This window comes from Lissotriton vulgaris, chromosome 5 (genome assembly GCF_964263255.1).
Source record: "Lissotriton vulgaris chromosome 5, aLisVul1.2, whole genome shotgun sequence".
In the NCBI taxonomy this organism is placed as follows: Eukaryota; Metazoa; Chordata; class Amphibia; order Caudata; family Salamandridae; genus Lissotriton; species Lissotriton vulgaris.
Genome location: NC_141693.1, coordinates 862,703,152 through 862,719,816, shown reverse-complemented (window position 1 = coordinate 862,719,816; position 16,665 = coordinate 862,703,152). Strand labels below are relative to the sequence as shown.

General features: G+C 46.5%; 1 protein-coding gene across 1 annotated transcript in view; it reads right to left on the bottom strand.

The window, feature by feature from the left end:
- ZCCHC24 (zinc finger CCHC-type containing 24) overlaps window positions 1–16,665 on the bottom strand; it is a 212,508-nt gene that overhangs the window by 142,253 nt on the left and 53,590 nt on the right. Inside the window, exon 2 of the mRNA XM_086922432.1 lies at window positions 5,146–5,346. Coding sequence (XP_086778558.1) covers window positions 5,146–5,346 — 201 coding nt within the window. The remainder of the gene's footprint in view (window positions 1–5,145; window positions 5,347–16,665) is intronic.

The following is a 16,665-nucleotide window of genomic DNA, read 5'->3' as shown; positions in this document are numbered from 1 at the left end:
ATATGTACATTTTAAGTGTGATGAATCCGCACGGGGAGATTCCAAGGTACGGAATGTTACCACCCGTGCTCCGTGTTATTCCCAGGACTTCCGGTCGTGATCCATGGCAGACTAGGAGGGATGGGTTCAGAAGCTGTCTGTCTCCATGGCGCCTCAGACACAGTGCTGCGCTGGTGCCTTGAAGAAGGATGCTCTCCTTGCAGGCACTACTTAAGATCAGACCTTCTGTTCCCGTGTCTGCCAGCCCGCAACCTTGGTGACTAGCGCGAGGCCGTACGGGCAGCAAGAGATGCTACGGTGCCTGTGCCCAGTGACACTGCCCTGCCTAGCACAACATTCGCACTCGTACACGGAGGCGAGAGAGTGGGGCTAAATGCCCGCAGTGCTGCAATGAGCAAAACCGTAATTTGGACAAAGTCACAGCTCGACAGGACTCTATGTTCAGTTTAGGTCACAGGGCAGCAGAGTCCAGAAAACGTCACTGAGTCCTGAGCGTAGAGCAGTTAAGGCGGCTGGCTTCTTTCAGGGCAAGGGACCTTTCAAGCGGCCTCATTATCTGAGGGAATATAAACTGGTGCCACAGCTCTCTCTATAATATCCCCACACTGGACACCGCGTCAGGGGAAGCCTGTCCTCCCCAAAGTGTGACTTAGCTCCGCAGGGTTCCCCGCTCTAGTCGGCTAATGACATCTACACTTGTTAGGCCCCCTGGAGGGCTCGTCATCTACATCTTCATGTGTAGGTAGACTTCTGATGTGCGGGGCGGGAGCATCGACTTCATCGGCGTGACGTGTACTGTAAGGTCATCTGTGACGTCGATATGGAGAGCTGTTTCGAAATGGGGTTTACCTTACCTTTGGAAACGAGCATTTGACGTCAAGGAACACTGACCCACGTATGGAAAAGTCAATGTTTTAGCAGCTGCAGTGGAAAGATAAGAGCCGCTGTTGCTGCCGGCGATATCGACAGTAATGACACGTTTTTGACGCAAAGGAAGTTAAATCGGAGAGAAAAGTTTCTTTAGAGATTGAACTCCCCTCGGAGATGCTGACTTCCACCCCGCCCTTTCTTTTTGCTGGTGGCAGCTTTGTTTTTTTCTAGATTTATACAGCGGGAACTCGACCCGGAGTTATCGGAGAGCCTACATGAGCACCAGTTACACAGGGACACATTCGGGGAGAAGCTGAGTAGACGCCGAGCTCAAACCTGGTTCAACAGCTTCGAAGTCGGCAGCTCTGGCCGTAAGGCAGCCTCTCCCCATGGCAGTCTCGGAGAAGAACCTCGCTTCACATACCAGCCAACGGGACAGGCGATAACGCCTTCAAAATGTGGGGCCTGCGACACGTGTGTCCCTCAGCCAGAAAAAAATGGGATCCTCCTATTCTGAAAGACTACCCAAAATAAAATGCCAACAAATGCAATTCCTTTTCCATTCATAGTAACTTCAAAAACATCTTTGCAACCTAGCGCACTTATACTTATTCAAAAACAGCAAGTAGTGCGACGTAAAACACAGACAACTAATGCACCCCAGAAGAGAAAAATGCATAAATAAATAAATACCGCAAATCACCGCCGTCACTCTGCCGGCCTGCGACCAGGAAGTCAGGCAGGCCGGCGCGACAACAGGAAACAGGAAGTAGGAGGGCGGGAGCCTACCCCGCCTCCCACGGAAGAGCCGCGATTGGACGGGGCCGTGTTTGGAGCACCGGAGCAGGCAGGAGCCTACCCTGTGCCCCGGTGCCGAAGGAGGGAAGAAGAGTCCTGCTGCCGGGCCCTGCAGCTGAGAAGAGCCGCCGCACGAAGGAAGCCGGTGAGTGGGTTGCTGACGGGGTGGGGGGGAAGGGGGCGGGGAGCATGTGCGAGTGCGGGCGGGGGCGGGCGGGCTTTGTATGTATGTGTGCGTGCGTGTGACTGTGGGGGAGGTGTGTGTGTGTGTGAGCGAGTGTCTGTGTGCCTGCGTGTGCATGCGCTCGCCTGTGTGTGCGTGCGTGCATGCATGCATGCAGAGGGGTGGGGGCTGCCTGCCTGCGTCTGTGCAAGGGCTGTGAGTTACTCTGCGCATGCGCGGGGACTCTGCGCATGCGCGGATCAGACGCGCGCTCCCGCGGTAAAAACTGCGAGCTCGTAACAGATTGGTGTCCTCATTCCCAGCATTCTCACTAACGGGCCACAATAGGTCTGAAGCAGACACCTTCAATGCTCACGCATTGAGGGTAGGTCTGCTCGACCTAAAAAGCTCTGCCTTAGGCATAGTCTTAATGAAGGTGGAGTTCGTGGGTCAGGTATCGGACAGAGCCGAGAGGTTGTACTAGAATCCTTCTCCATGAAATGAGTCCAATAAGGGGGGAAGCTCCTGAGGGGAGGGACTGGACCTCTTATCTGGCCCTGCTCTGACCTTGCAAACTGGAGGCTATGCCTTCAGAAAGATGGTGGGAAAAATCTCCCATTGCCGAGCTTTGTAACATTGTGTCCCTCCAGTCTAGTCTACAATGGGAGCATCTCTAAAGAAAACCTATACCCGGTGTTTCCATTTTAACAGTAGAAAGATGAGCTAGAGGTGGGTAAGACAACAAATTAACAGGGAGAACCGACCCAGAGCCGGGTCTGGCTCGAATCTTAGAACCCGTGCACGAGTCGAGCTCTGCAAAAGTTTGTTTTGTAAATCATACAACAAACATGTAAAGTATGGTAAAGTCTCTTCAAATGTCAATAACATGTAGAAGCTTTGACAATAATACGTCACACAATATGACTGCAAAGAGAAGTATTTATTAACAGTGATAGTTTCTAAACATGAACAGTTAGTGAACTAAGAATCAAGACAATTGTCATGTGAACCTTGTAGTGGTTCAGAGTACTCTAGGGCAACATTATAGCCTACAAGATCACACACAGTGGGTTTTTTAACATCTGGTATTCTGGACTCGCATATTTGAAAGTGCTTTCATGCGTGATATGAAGACAAAAAAAAGTTTTTGTGAAATAAAAAACGTGCCTAAGATCACACTATTCAAGAGGGGAAGCTACAATTTATCTAGGCTTTCTGGTTTCACTTTGTACAAATCAGACAGTAAGTCGGTATCTATTTGCAGGGCCACTGGAATTATGCAGAAGGAGAGAGCCAAATTATGCAGCAGGGTTGATGAAGTTATGCGGCAAGAAAAGACAAATTATGCAGCTTAATGCGGCACATTTTTAAATAGTTTAACTTCATTGTTGTATCCCATCTACACTTGTTAACACTGTCTGGGCAGAAGTTACACCTTATTAGTACCAGGTTAACACCCAAACATAGCCATACACAACAGAAATGTGACCAGTTAAACTATGCAAATGACCTTACACTGCGTGGGAGCATGTGTTGCTGCGATTTTAGTAACTTTTGAACCATTTGGACTAGAAACAATTATTTTTGTTAAAATCTGTAGATTATGCAGCAAATGAGGGATTATGTGTCAAATGTAGCAGATCTATATTCATGTGGAAAATGCAGCACCCGCACAATTGCATAATTTTAGTGGCCCTGTCTAATTGTCTTTTATATAGCACAAATTGACCCAAAAGGTATTGGAGCACTTTACTTGAGCACCAGTTACATGACACAAGGCCACCATTCAGTGTTTATAGACATGGAGAGGTCAAGCGATTTGCCCAGAATCACAGGTTTTTGAGCCGACGAAGAGACTGAAACCTTATTCCCCAGTTCCAAAGTCGGCAGCTCTGGCCATTACGCCACATCCTGCGTAAAGGGAGAGTGGCAGGCAGAAGCAACATAAAAGATCTGTTCGTTATGGGCTTGTGGTTTCAACAGGATCTTGAACTGTGGTAGAGCCAGGCTTCAGGCTTGAACCTGCCTCGAGCTTTCAGTACATCGCCCACTTCTAAGATGAGTTTTAGGAAATGGAGGTTTGGATACGGATTACACAATTTTATTCTTAACTGATGAACCATACCCTATAGCCCGATTTTTAAGAATGTGTCATTTATAAGTAGTTACCCAAATAGTTCAATAAAATGGCACATCTATAAATCAAAGACGACAACTCGAAAATATAGATGAAAGGGATGAAGAGAATATTATCAAGCAGGAGCGTAATTTTAAAAAATATACATTTTCTCACAAACTGGTACTTGCAAGCATGCAAAAAAGGAGGAAAGATCTTTTGTTTTTTACTGATTCATTACAAATCCCTTGTCACATCTCTTCAACATTACACAACAGGTGTTCCATAAAATTGGCTGTGGACGGGCTGATTGTTCTACAAGTTATCTTAAAAACTCCCTGAAAAAGGCATTAAACTGGGAACATACTAAGGAAAGACTCAGTAATGATCTAGGTTCCCTTGAATGTGTGCTATGCATTAAGGTTGCATGCTTGGTGTGTAAACTGCGCTTGAGAAACATGTAATTAAAAAAATATATAAAAATGAATTAGCCTGCTCAAAGATTGACATAATCAGGCTGGAGGGGGGCAGCTTTGCTGGAAATCCTCTCAGCGTTGTTTTACACTATACACTTTTCACAGATCACGGACAAAATTGAATTTGTAACATGTTACTGACTAAGCCCCACTTTTTCATTTTCGTTAAACAACCAGTGGATGTGGCTTCCCCAAAGACATATCTCCAAAAGCCAATGATATGAAAGAATATGGGATCTGTAGGCTGCTTGTACTCAATACATATAGGGATGGATTATGCTACAAGTTGTTGGGAATCGCCATACTTCTTGGTCCATCATTTCTCACCCACTGACTTGGTCACCTCTAAACTCCACACTGCCTACCTGCTTTTCTCCCCTCCCTCCAACCCATGTACTCTGTGATTGACCACTTTAAAAATAGTGTTGTAAAAAGGTTTAAGTTGCAAACCAAACTCTTGATTGTTGGTAAAACAGTAGGGTTGGCCCCTTGAGGGTTCTGACCTGGTGCCGACAGTAAGGTAACTTACAACTGGCTGTCAAGCAGTGGAATGAGTCATAAATACGGATTGTTGAGCGGTTGGGATGGGGCATCTGTGAGCAGAAAGATGCTGACAATCCAGTGAGGTTGGAGGCAGTGGCGTAACGCAAAATGATGGGACCCCTGCAGAATGCGGTGAGGGACCCCAGGGCCTCCCAGATCGCTCAGATATTCAGCCTTACCTGTGGGCAGTCCTTGATGTAGTGCCCCTTGTTGAAGCAGAGGTGACACAAGTAGTTGGGGGGAGGCCTCTTGCTGGGTTTCCTGGCATCTGAAGAGAGGGAAAGGTCCGAGAAATGTTCTGTCAGAGAGTTGAGTCCATCCACAATGTTGTTAAGGGAGTCGTAAGGAGACACGTTCTTGTACAAGCTGTTGTTCAGTACCTGCAGGAAAGAAGAAGAGTCGGCCATCAGAACCAGCAGAGAGGACAAATACCTCTGACCCATCTCCTGAGACATATATAAACTCAGGGCAGTTACTAAAGAACACCTTGGATATAGGAGTTAGAAAAATATATGTAATTCACAGGACGCAAGTAATACCACGATCGATTCCAAGGATTCAACGCTGTCCACAACCATCATTGTGCCCCTACTGGCCACTAGGCCGCCTCGCCCACTACAATGCTATAGTTCTCAACTGTGTTAGAAAGGTACATCAAGACTATCCTGGACTAAACCAAATATGACATACAACATTCGTCATTTACCTCCCTAACATACTACCAGCGCACAGAATCGGTCGAAGAACTGTGGTGAACACTGGTAAGTGGTAAAATATGTGGCATGCTCTACGGAAAACCTGAAATCACACTTCATAACGCGCTATAGGCATTTCTAAGGGCTGCCAATACTGGGTGTTACCATTACCCAGTATAACAGTACTTAGTAAGGACATAAGGCATGCACACCGTGAGACCGAGAGAGGAAGCACGTGGCAGATGGAAATATTGAGAAAACTGTGCATGTCAGAAGACAGTAAGTCACATAAGACAGTAACTCACATGTTGTACACCTTTGTAGAGGAAACACAAAGATATAGACTCGCCTTTTGAAGAAAAGTGTTGTGAGGCCAGGTGGAGAGAAATATGTACAAAGGGGAGGAGAGAAAGTGGCGAAATAGGCATACCCCAGATAAGGAAAAATATAACAGCCCATTTACACAAAGAGCAAAGAAATCGATGTGTAAACTCTGAGTGAAAATAGGGCAGGGAACTGGGTACACTAAAGGAACAAGCAGTGGCACAACATATAGGTCTCATATTTTGTCTTTGCATCACATTGTCAGATTTTTTTCCCATGATACCGTGCAGTATTGTGAAAAAGAAAATAAATGGCAACTGAAAATGCTGAACAGCAATGGCAAAAAAGGAGCCACCACAGCCACTTATGTGCTTGTATGCATCATGGCGCTATGGTGGCCCTAGCATATTGACAAATGCGATCATCCTTGCATAGGTGTCACCACAAACATACATCACAATGCAGGACAAAGTGGGCATTTTTTTTTTACTTACTGTTCCAAGATGGCAGGCACCAATGTTGGAGTGGTAAATTTAAAAGAAGGGCCTGGGTCAAATTGAGGAGCACTTAGGGAGAAATAAAACAAAAGCCGAGCAGGACGAAGTGCAGTGGGGAAAAACATGACAGGCCTGGTGGGTGGGAGACCGAGTGCATGGGTGGAGGGGGTGTGAAGGCAGAATTAGCACAAAGAGGAGAGCTCAAGAAAATACATGCACTCCCAAAACGTGCAGAAAGCTAAAGAATAATACAAAACAATAATCCCGTAAATGTAAGGAGAGGAAGGACACAAGTCATACCAAAACCATGATCAGAAAAAAACAACCACTTATAAGCAATGGGCAGACCCAAAGACCACTGTTTTTGTTGGTACTGTGCTCTAAAAGTGTTTGACAACAGACGCCTGAAGCGTTCTATTGGCGAGGCCTAAATAGGTGGGGAAGAAGTTAGAGGAAGGTCCCACGAATGGAACAGAAACAGCTTGAGCCTCTTCGAACGCCCCTCACCCCACCACTCACAAATGCTTGCTCCCCTCTGCCCTCACCATTTGGTAGAGTCTGACAGGTGTAGACCAATTAATGTGAAAAACACTAAGTGCGCAGCTGTTTCCTGAAACGAGGGGAGGATGCGGGGGGGGGGGGGGCGGCAGCGGGGTTGCTGTTTCGGTATTTAAAATAGCCTAGTTGATGGGGCGAGTTCAAAGTTAAGAGCTGACTACTACATACAGGCTTCGGGTGGGAAAACTGGAAAGCAAATACTGGGCCTGGATGGGCCTACCCACCCAGGGGAAAGGGCTCAACCATCACATTGCTGGGTCTATCAACACTGTTTTGATCGATAGCTCTTCTGTGCGATCCAAGACCCATCTTTGCAAGCATCTGTTCTTGAAAGACAGCTGTTTAGGGGGGATGATCAGACATCTGCGAGCAACCAGGGTGCCTTTGAGCTTTTCTTGTGAAGATTTGCCCTCAACAAACACGCAGCTGTCCTTCACAACACCGAGCTACTAACACTATGATCAGAAAAGAGAACTACCCAGGATCACACAACACGACAAAGAGGCTAGCTGGGATCTATGACCACCTTGGTTCCACAACGGCCAACTTGACCACTAGACCGCGTCATCTTCCAGAGTGAACAGTCAGGGAAAGGAGAGTACCGAGGCTTCTCTGCACAATATGTTACGGGGCCTTGGATATTGTAGAGAGGCTGACTACCAAACATCAAAGTGTCACCCTAAAAAATCCTCACATTTTAATAAAAGCGGAGTGGTTTCTTACAGTGTCCAAGACCCTCAGCTTTGATGAAAGTGGGGGTCAAACCAGCTGGCAGTGGCTTCGGAGCATTAGTCCAAAACAGAAAGCGAGGAGCAGTTTCAAAAGTTTGCTTACACCAAAAGCTCTTGCTACTTGTGAATCACTCTGACGCGATCACATTAGTGGGCAGATGAGAGGAAGAATGAGAGAACCCTGGTAGAGAGTTTCGCATGAGATGGGCCAGCGAGATGAATGAACTCAAGATCTCTGCACTTTCTACAGTGAAGATTACAACATCAGACACTAGGAATCCTCAGATATGAGCAGCCTGGAACAAGAATCCATGAGACCTATATTAAGCAATAGGCAGACTGGTCCCACTGGCTGGTAACCATGGAAACCACCCATCAGCACTTGACTCCTATTGAAGGACACATGGCACAACCTATAGTGTTCTCCACAGGTGGAATATCGCTTGGCACATTGCTAGATCCTCGTGTAGGCAGTGCCTCACTTCAATAGGGGCACGTAACCAAGGCCAGCCCTCTTCATCTACAACCACTCTTGCAGACTTCCAATTAGAGTGCAGCAGAGGCGGGGTGAAACACATGCCAGAATTAGTTCAATGGTGTTCTCTTCCTCCACTGAGTGGTTGTTCCATTCGGCAAGTCTAGTTTCCCTTATGAATCTCCAAATAAGCCATATTTACACAGTTTGATTATACTGTTGAAAATACTACATGCTGAATGCATGTGCATTATATATATGGCTCCCGGTTGTATGGTATTTATTTTTGGGACATTTCTGTCTGTATCCATATTTACTTTTTGTCAACTTTATCTGTATTTATCCATATTTATTATAGGTTTTGGGAAAAAATACAGCTGAAACTGGTATATTTCCACATTTATTTAACCAATAAAGGTGCAGTCATGCCTGAATGCTTGCAAGGTTTCAGTGATATGAACACCCGCAGAAGATAAATCAATGTACTTATATGAAAATATGCACATTTCAGTATCAGCCTTGTGCATATCTACTTCTGTTTAAGCCTCTTTACTAACATTTCTTTTTTTTAACTACCTTACCTATCATTCCACACAGCTATTGGCCTGGCAGTCATAGCAACGTGTATTTAGAATCACTCAAAAATTACCCAATTTTTTTTTTATCCAATAAATACAGACAAGAAAATAAATGGCTTTCTATCTGTATTTATCTGTAAAGTGCGGTAAAAACGGAAAAAACAGGGAGCCTTCATTTATATAATAGACAGAGATGCGTTTCAAAAAAGCCTGCTCTTTGAGACGCCTAAATGTTCTCGCACCACAGAAAGAACACACTTTTCTACCAAAATCATCATGTAATAGGTTATGTTCAGAGCCACATGAATTATGCGCCAGAGGAGCACCAAATTATGGGGCAGAGTTGACTACGTTATGCGCCAAGAAAAGGCAAATTATGTAGCACATTTTTTGATTGCATTACTTCATTACTTTATAATATTTACACACATAAATACTGTCTAGGCGAAACATTCACCTCAGTGGTACCCGTTAAACAACCAAATACAGAAAGTACTGAAATATGACAAGTTAACCTTTGCGAAGGGCCTTCCACTGCTCATGCACACATTTTGCAACGCTTTTAGTAACTTTTGATTTGCTTGCAGTAGAAAAAAAAATTGGGGGTTAAAATCTACAGATAATGTAGCAGATAATGGATCATGTGGCAAATGTGGGAGAATCCATAATTATGCGAGAAACACTTCAGTCGCAGAATCACATAATTCCACTGGCCCTGGTGATAATTCAAAAGATATATCTCAGTTCATACGTTAGGTGGCATGCTTTCAATTGTTGGGAATGTACACTCTTGAGCAGCACTTGTTCCAAATGTTATCTTATGTTAATCAGAACTTGTAGAGTGCTCATTCACCAACAGGTTTCTTGGCCAAATCATAACAGCTACATCCACGGATGATGTTTGACTCCTCCGTATAAAGGATACCAACACTACCAACACTACCGGGATGTATTTTATCATCCATTAATTGTGCAGGGTATTCACAGACCCCTGAACAAGAGTGCCAACTCAAGAAGACCCAGTCCCCCTATCAACATACCCACCTTTCAAATTACTTTCATATTTTCACTATATTAATTCACCACTAATTCTTTCTGGGTTCCAAAGTAGCGTGCTACCCTCCAAAAAAACACTTCAACACCCCATCAAGGGTAACAAGCGCTATATGATACAAACCTTTTTCACTTTTCTATCCCTCCACTATCCTTCTCAATCCAAAAAACTGACTAACATATCCAACACTCAAATTACTTTCATATTTCCACTATACTAATTCACCACTAATCCTTTATGGGATCCAGAGTACGAAAAAGTGTTTTGACACCTCATCAGGGTAGTAAGCACTATACGATTCGGGTCAAGTTTGCGCTACATAAAATTCTGTAAAATAAAATAAATATAATAATATAATTGCAATTACAATACAATACAATTAATAGCTAAACCACCTGAAATGAATTAAATTACAATTCATTTCTTTTCCCTAAAGGATTATATGATTACCACATATGCCCTTGAAGTTAGTACTATGGTGGGGATACCAGTGGCAGACTTTACATAAGGGTACCCCAAATCTAAATCAAACAAGCATTTGCAATGCAATGGTCTCGGCATCATTAAAGGTAGAGCTATTGGCATTGCTCATGACATTTTTTTTCTTTAAATCAAAAATAAATGGGCATTGTCATTAACATTGCCAATACACAGCACTCTGCACTCAACAGCACACAATGCTCTGCACACTTGCTCTGCACTCACCACTCTGCACTCACCACTCACCACTCTGCACTCACCACTCACCACTCACCACTCTGCACTCACCACTCTGCACTCACCACTCTGCACTCACCACTCTGCACTCACCACTCTGCACTCACCACTCTGCACTCTGCACTCTGCACTCTGCACTCACCACTCACCACTCTGCACTCACCACTCTGCACTCACCACTCTGCACTCACCACTCTGCACTCACCACTCTGCACTCACCACTCTGCACTCACCACTCTGCACTCACCACTCTGCACTCACCACTCACCACTCTGCACTCACCACTCTGCACTCACCACTCTGCACTCACCACTCTGCACTCACCACTCACCACTCTGCACTCTGCACTCACCACTCTGCACTCACCACTCTGCACTCACCACTCTGCACTCACCACTCACCACTCTGCACTCACCACTCTGCACTCTGCACTCACCACTCACCACTCTGCACTCACCACTCTGCACTCACCACTCTGCACTCTGCACTCACCACTCTGCACTCACCACTCTGCACTCACCACTCTGCACTCACCACTCTGCACTCACCACTCTGCACTCACCACTCTGCACTCACCACTCTGCACTCTGCACTCACCACTCTGCACTCACCACTCACCACTCTGCACTCACCACTCTGCACTCACCACTCTGCACTCACCACTCTGCACTCACCACTCTGCACTCACCACTCTGCACTCTGCACTCACCACTCTGCACTCACCACTCTGCACTCACCACTCTGCACTCACCACTCTGCACTCACCACTCACCACTCTGCACTCACCACTCACCACTCTGCACTCACCACTCACCACTCACCACTCTGCACTCACCACTCACCACTCTGCACTCACCACTCTGCACTCACCACTCTGCACTCACCACTCTGCACTCACCACTCTGCACTCACCACTCACCACTCTGCACTCACCACTCACCACTCTGCACTCACCACTCACCACTCTGCACTCACCACTCTGCACTCACCACTCACCACTCTGCACTCACCACTCACCACTCTGCACTCACCACTCACCACTCACCACTCACCACTCTGCACTCACCACTCACCACTCTGCACTCACCACTCTGCACTCACCACTCACCACTCTGCACTCACCACTCTGCACTCACCACTCACCACTCTGCACTCACCACTCTGCACTCTGCACTCACCACTCTGCACTCACCACTCTGCACTCACCACTCTGCACTCACCACTCTGCACTCACCACTCTGCACTCACCACTCTGCACTCACCACTCACCACTCTGCACTCACCACTCTGCACTCACCACTCTGCACTCACCACTCTGCACTCACCACTCTGCACTCACCACTCTGCGCTCACCACTCTGCGCTCACCGCTCTGCACTCACCACTCTGCACTCTGCACTCACCACTCTGCACTCACCACTCTGCACTCACCACTCTGCACTCACCACTCACCACTCTGCACTCACCACTCTGCACTCACCACTCTGCACTCACCACTCTGCACTCACCACTCTGCACTCACCACTCTGCACTCTGCACTCACCACTCTGCACTCACCACTCTGCACTCACCACTCTGCACTCTGCACTCACCACTCTGCACTCACCACTCTGCACTCACCACTCTGCACTCACCACTCTGCACTCACCACTCTGCACTCACCACTCTGCACTCACCACTCACCACTCTGCACTCACCACTCTGCACTCACCACTCTGCACTCTGCACTCACCACTCTGCACTCACCACTCTGCACTCACCACTCTGCACTCACCACTCTGCACTCACCACTCTGCACTCTGCACTCTGCACTCACCACTCTGCACTCACCACTCTGCACTCACCACTCTGCACTCACCACTCTGCACTCACCACTCTGCACTCACCACTCTGCACTCACCACTCACCACTCTGCACTCACCACTCACCACTCTGCACTCACCACTCACCACTCTGCACTCACCACTCTGCACTCACCACTCTGCACTCACCACTCTGCACTCACCACTCTGCACTCACCACTCACCACTCTGCACTCACCACTCTGCACTCACCACTCTGCACTCACCACTCTGCACTCACCACTCTGCACTCACCACTCACCACTCTGCACTCACCACTCTGCACTCACCACTCTGCACTCACCACTCTGCACTCACCACTCTGCACTCACCACTCTGCACTCACCACTCACCACTCTGCACTCACCACTCACCACTCTGCACTCACCACTCTGCACTCACCACTCTGCACTCACCACTCTGCACTCACCACTCACCACTCTGCACTCACCACTCTGCACTCACCACTCTGCACTCACCACTCTGCACTCACCACTCACCACTCTGCACTCACCACTCTGCACTCACCACTCTGCACTCACCACTCTGCACTCACCACTCACCACTCACCACTCACCACTCTGCACTCACCACTCTGCACTCACCACTCACCACTCTGCACTCACCACTCTGCACTCACCACTCTGCACTCACCACTCTGCACTCACCACTCTGCACTCACCTAAGACCTAAAAAGCATACCTTTAATTATCAAATTTGAAAAAAAACTCTCAAAATGTATAGGTTTATTCTCGATAGATTGAGCTTTTCAATTTAGAAAAAATCGTCCTGTGGAAGGAACTAAGTAAAGTACAGTAAAGAAGTGTTTGTTCGTCATTATGACATGTCCTGTCTCTTTCCGTGACTTGATTTTAAGCATATAAATTCAACATGGTATTGAATACGTTTTCCTCGAGCAATCTAACACAATAGACAGATTTTTAACAAATGTAAAAATGTTTTACAGTGTATTACATTGCTGATGTAATTTTACAAGCTTTTAGTATATCATATCTTCCACTCCACTCCTCTTGAGTTCCACTTCGTGTTTTTTATGCTTTGCAGCACTGAGATCGCTCAAATTATAGGAAAAAACATGCCAACAGTGGAAGGGAAGCGGATTACCGCTATTATTGACTGCCATTATTTTTAAATCATTAAAAAATACATTATTGTTCGGCCCCGTGGGAAGAAAAGACCTGCCCATTTGTTTACAGAATGGAGCTTTATTCCCCATGGCTTCGTTATACTTATGGCTGGTGCATTAATTGTGTTGCAATACATCTGTAGTTCATTTTTATTTCAAAGGCTTTCTGAAAATCTTGCAGATATCGAAGCGGTGCCTTCATGGTTCCCTGGCAGGTTAACACGCCGAGCTTCCAAAATGTCTGCCAGAGAGACCACGGCTAGTTGAAGGATGAGGTTTGCAAATAAAATAGCCCTGGCCATTTGGGAAGCAGAAACAAATATGCTGTAGGCCCGGCTTTTGTCATAGACAGATAGTTCTCCGGGTAACAGGCCCAGGAGTATTTAGAACGTCCCGGCAAAGTCCAATGGAGTGTCAGCCCCGGCGTGGCGATCACTTATCGCCGGCTGGAATCGTCATCACTTACAGCCATCACCGCGAAAAATTGCCGATGATTGATACTGACGGCAAAGATGATCACTCTTGCAACGAGCTTAATTAAAATAATTAAGTACTTTTGCGCATTGCTTGCTTCTTGCGCCGGCAGGATAATGTATAAGACGCGCAAAGAAGTCACCAGTCCACCGAGCGCTCATATTTCATCAGTGACACGGCTGGGGAGCTAGGCAAGCATTGTGTTGTGTGCCCGCGTGTTTTCTTGCCACATAATTGCCTGAATAAGAATGGCAACTTGTCGTCTGTCCCCTCATTATGAAGAGCCATCCGCTGAAGGGAGAAGGCCTATCACTCAGGAGCACCTACTTCCGGTTTGGCCGACAATGCTTCCGGGTCGCCGCAGGCAGCGCGGCGGCCCGACCTGCACGGGGAAGGGAGGCAGCTTTCGAGCAGGACAGCACCTGGCCGCGAGCGCGTTCTCGTGCGCGTGGCCTTAACAAATCGCTGCGCGCGGCCAGTGCTGTCCTCCTGGGAAGCTGAGCCGCTAACAATAAGGTCTCTGGCGAGAGCGAGCTTCGCTCGCTTCTAGCCGAGACCTAAAAAGAGATGAATACTAAAAGAAAAACACAAAATTTGAACTTGCCAACTTTCTGATGGCCTTCTTGAAAACAGAACATTTTGAACCTTTACAAGAAAAAACATGCAATAAGTGCTTAATTTGTGCCAGTGGTGTGTGTCCTGGGTTCTGAGATGTACCTGTCATAATTAGCCTTTGGACCTGAGCAAGAGAGGTGACACCAGGAAAGGCAATAAAAAAGGGAAGATGAAGATAGCAAAAACAGTGACCAAGGGAGAAAGCAGGGATGTAAAAGAATTTGCAAGAGTGAGATAAAGAGACAGGTGACAATTTTGGAGAGCAGTACTTAAAATGTTTTTTTTCCATACTCTTACATGCCTTTTTGAATTGGACTAAAAATACTAAAAATGTGAATGTTCAGGAAATATCATGTTCTGTTAGTGCAAAGAGAAAGTACTTGTGCCCACTGGACGTTTTGGAAAAAGATTCACAAAGGCATGTAATAGTACCTAATAAAGTACTCCTGTAGCACTGCTTTCTGTACTCCTAATTGCTTTTGTGAACCTGCCCAAGGAAGTGTAGGGCAGTGGAAGAAAGGCATGATGTTAAATGAAGACGAGGGAATATTGGTATTTGTCAGCCCCAGTTTTTCGGCAGCGCTGGTGGCAGGTTCCTAAGAAAACTTTAACCCCCAAAACCTAATTATTTGAATAGTTTCATGTAATCTGGTCATATAATTTGTAGAAATAAATAAATATCAAAACCCAGCAAAACCAACATTAGAAAAACTCAGTGGGGAAAAAAATATCTTTTTTGCTTTTAGGCACAGGAATGATTTTTATACTGTTGGGAAATTAGACACCACTTACTCCAATGTGGCCCGTGTGAATAGATGGAGGCCTCTTGTGATTCTCTCTAGTTTCCTACAAGGAGTGCACTTCACTTGTCCTCTGCACTCCTTATGCCTACCCAGGAACCACCCTTCCACTTCCTCCTGTATCAATAAAGGGCAAAAAATCTGGGGGGGGGGGGGGGGGGGGATCTGACACCCCAGAGACTACAAAGGGGCCTGGCTAGCACCTCAGAAGAGTGAAATTCAACAGCTGCCCAGCTTCTCCCTCTCAGCACCTTCTGTTCCCCCGTAACCTCCACCTTCCCCATGAAGGCGCAGGGGGGAGGTGGGGGCCCGTTGCAGGAACGCCTCGGAAAAGTGCCTGAGTGAAATCTACAAGATGATTTCACTCAGTCACTTTTCCGACACCGCTGCGTCAAAACCTTGCGCTTGCTTGAAGCAGGCGTAAGGCGTGATGCACCATGTTGAGGATAGGTCAGGTTGGAACAGTGCTGGAGTTGCGTGGCGTGCCCGCTCCAGCACTGCGCCAACCTTGCGCCGACAGATGCAACACGCATCTGTTTATCCTTTCGCCATGATGTGCCGCATTGTAAATGCAGCGCCTCTGTGGTGGCGCAAGGGTAAACTTGCGTCATGCATCTTTCCTGGCACATCCCTGCTGATTTGCAGCGAAGCGCCAAGAAACATATATCTTCCCCATAGTATGTGCATTAGGTTCATGAAATGATGAATGATAATGATGCACAATGTATTTAGACGTAAAATCCTGTGCAATGTATTTTTAGGTCTAGCCTAGGCAGTGCTCATGCGTTGTCGGCAAGACCTGTTGTTATCTCCTCTATCGGCTTTTGGCATGCCCTTGAATTGCCATTTGTTTGTTGTTGTTCCATTTAGAAATATAAGGTTTTTATTGTGGCATTGGGTCTGATTCTCCCGCCTTTGCATACTTGGGTCAGGCCCAGGTGATTTCATTCATTGTTTGCTTGTGATGGCCATCCCAATACATCTGTGGTTCCTCCTGTCATCTTGAGCTGCCCTTTATTAACATCATTTTAGGCTTTCAGGCCTTTTCACGTTTCACGGAGCAATGCGCTTGTCGGCAACTGCAAAGTGGCAATTTCTGTCCGGTAGCGGTTGAGCTATGCCAATAGCTCTAACTAAAAAAAAAATGCGAGACCTATTGCATTTGCAATGCTTTTTTTCAGTGAATAGGTCCCA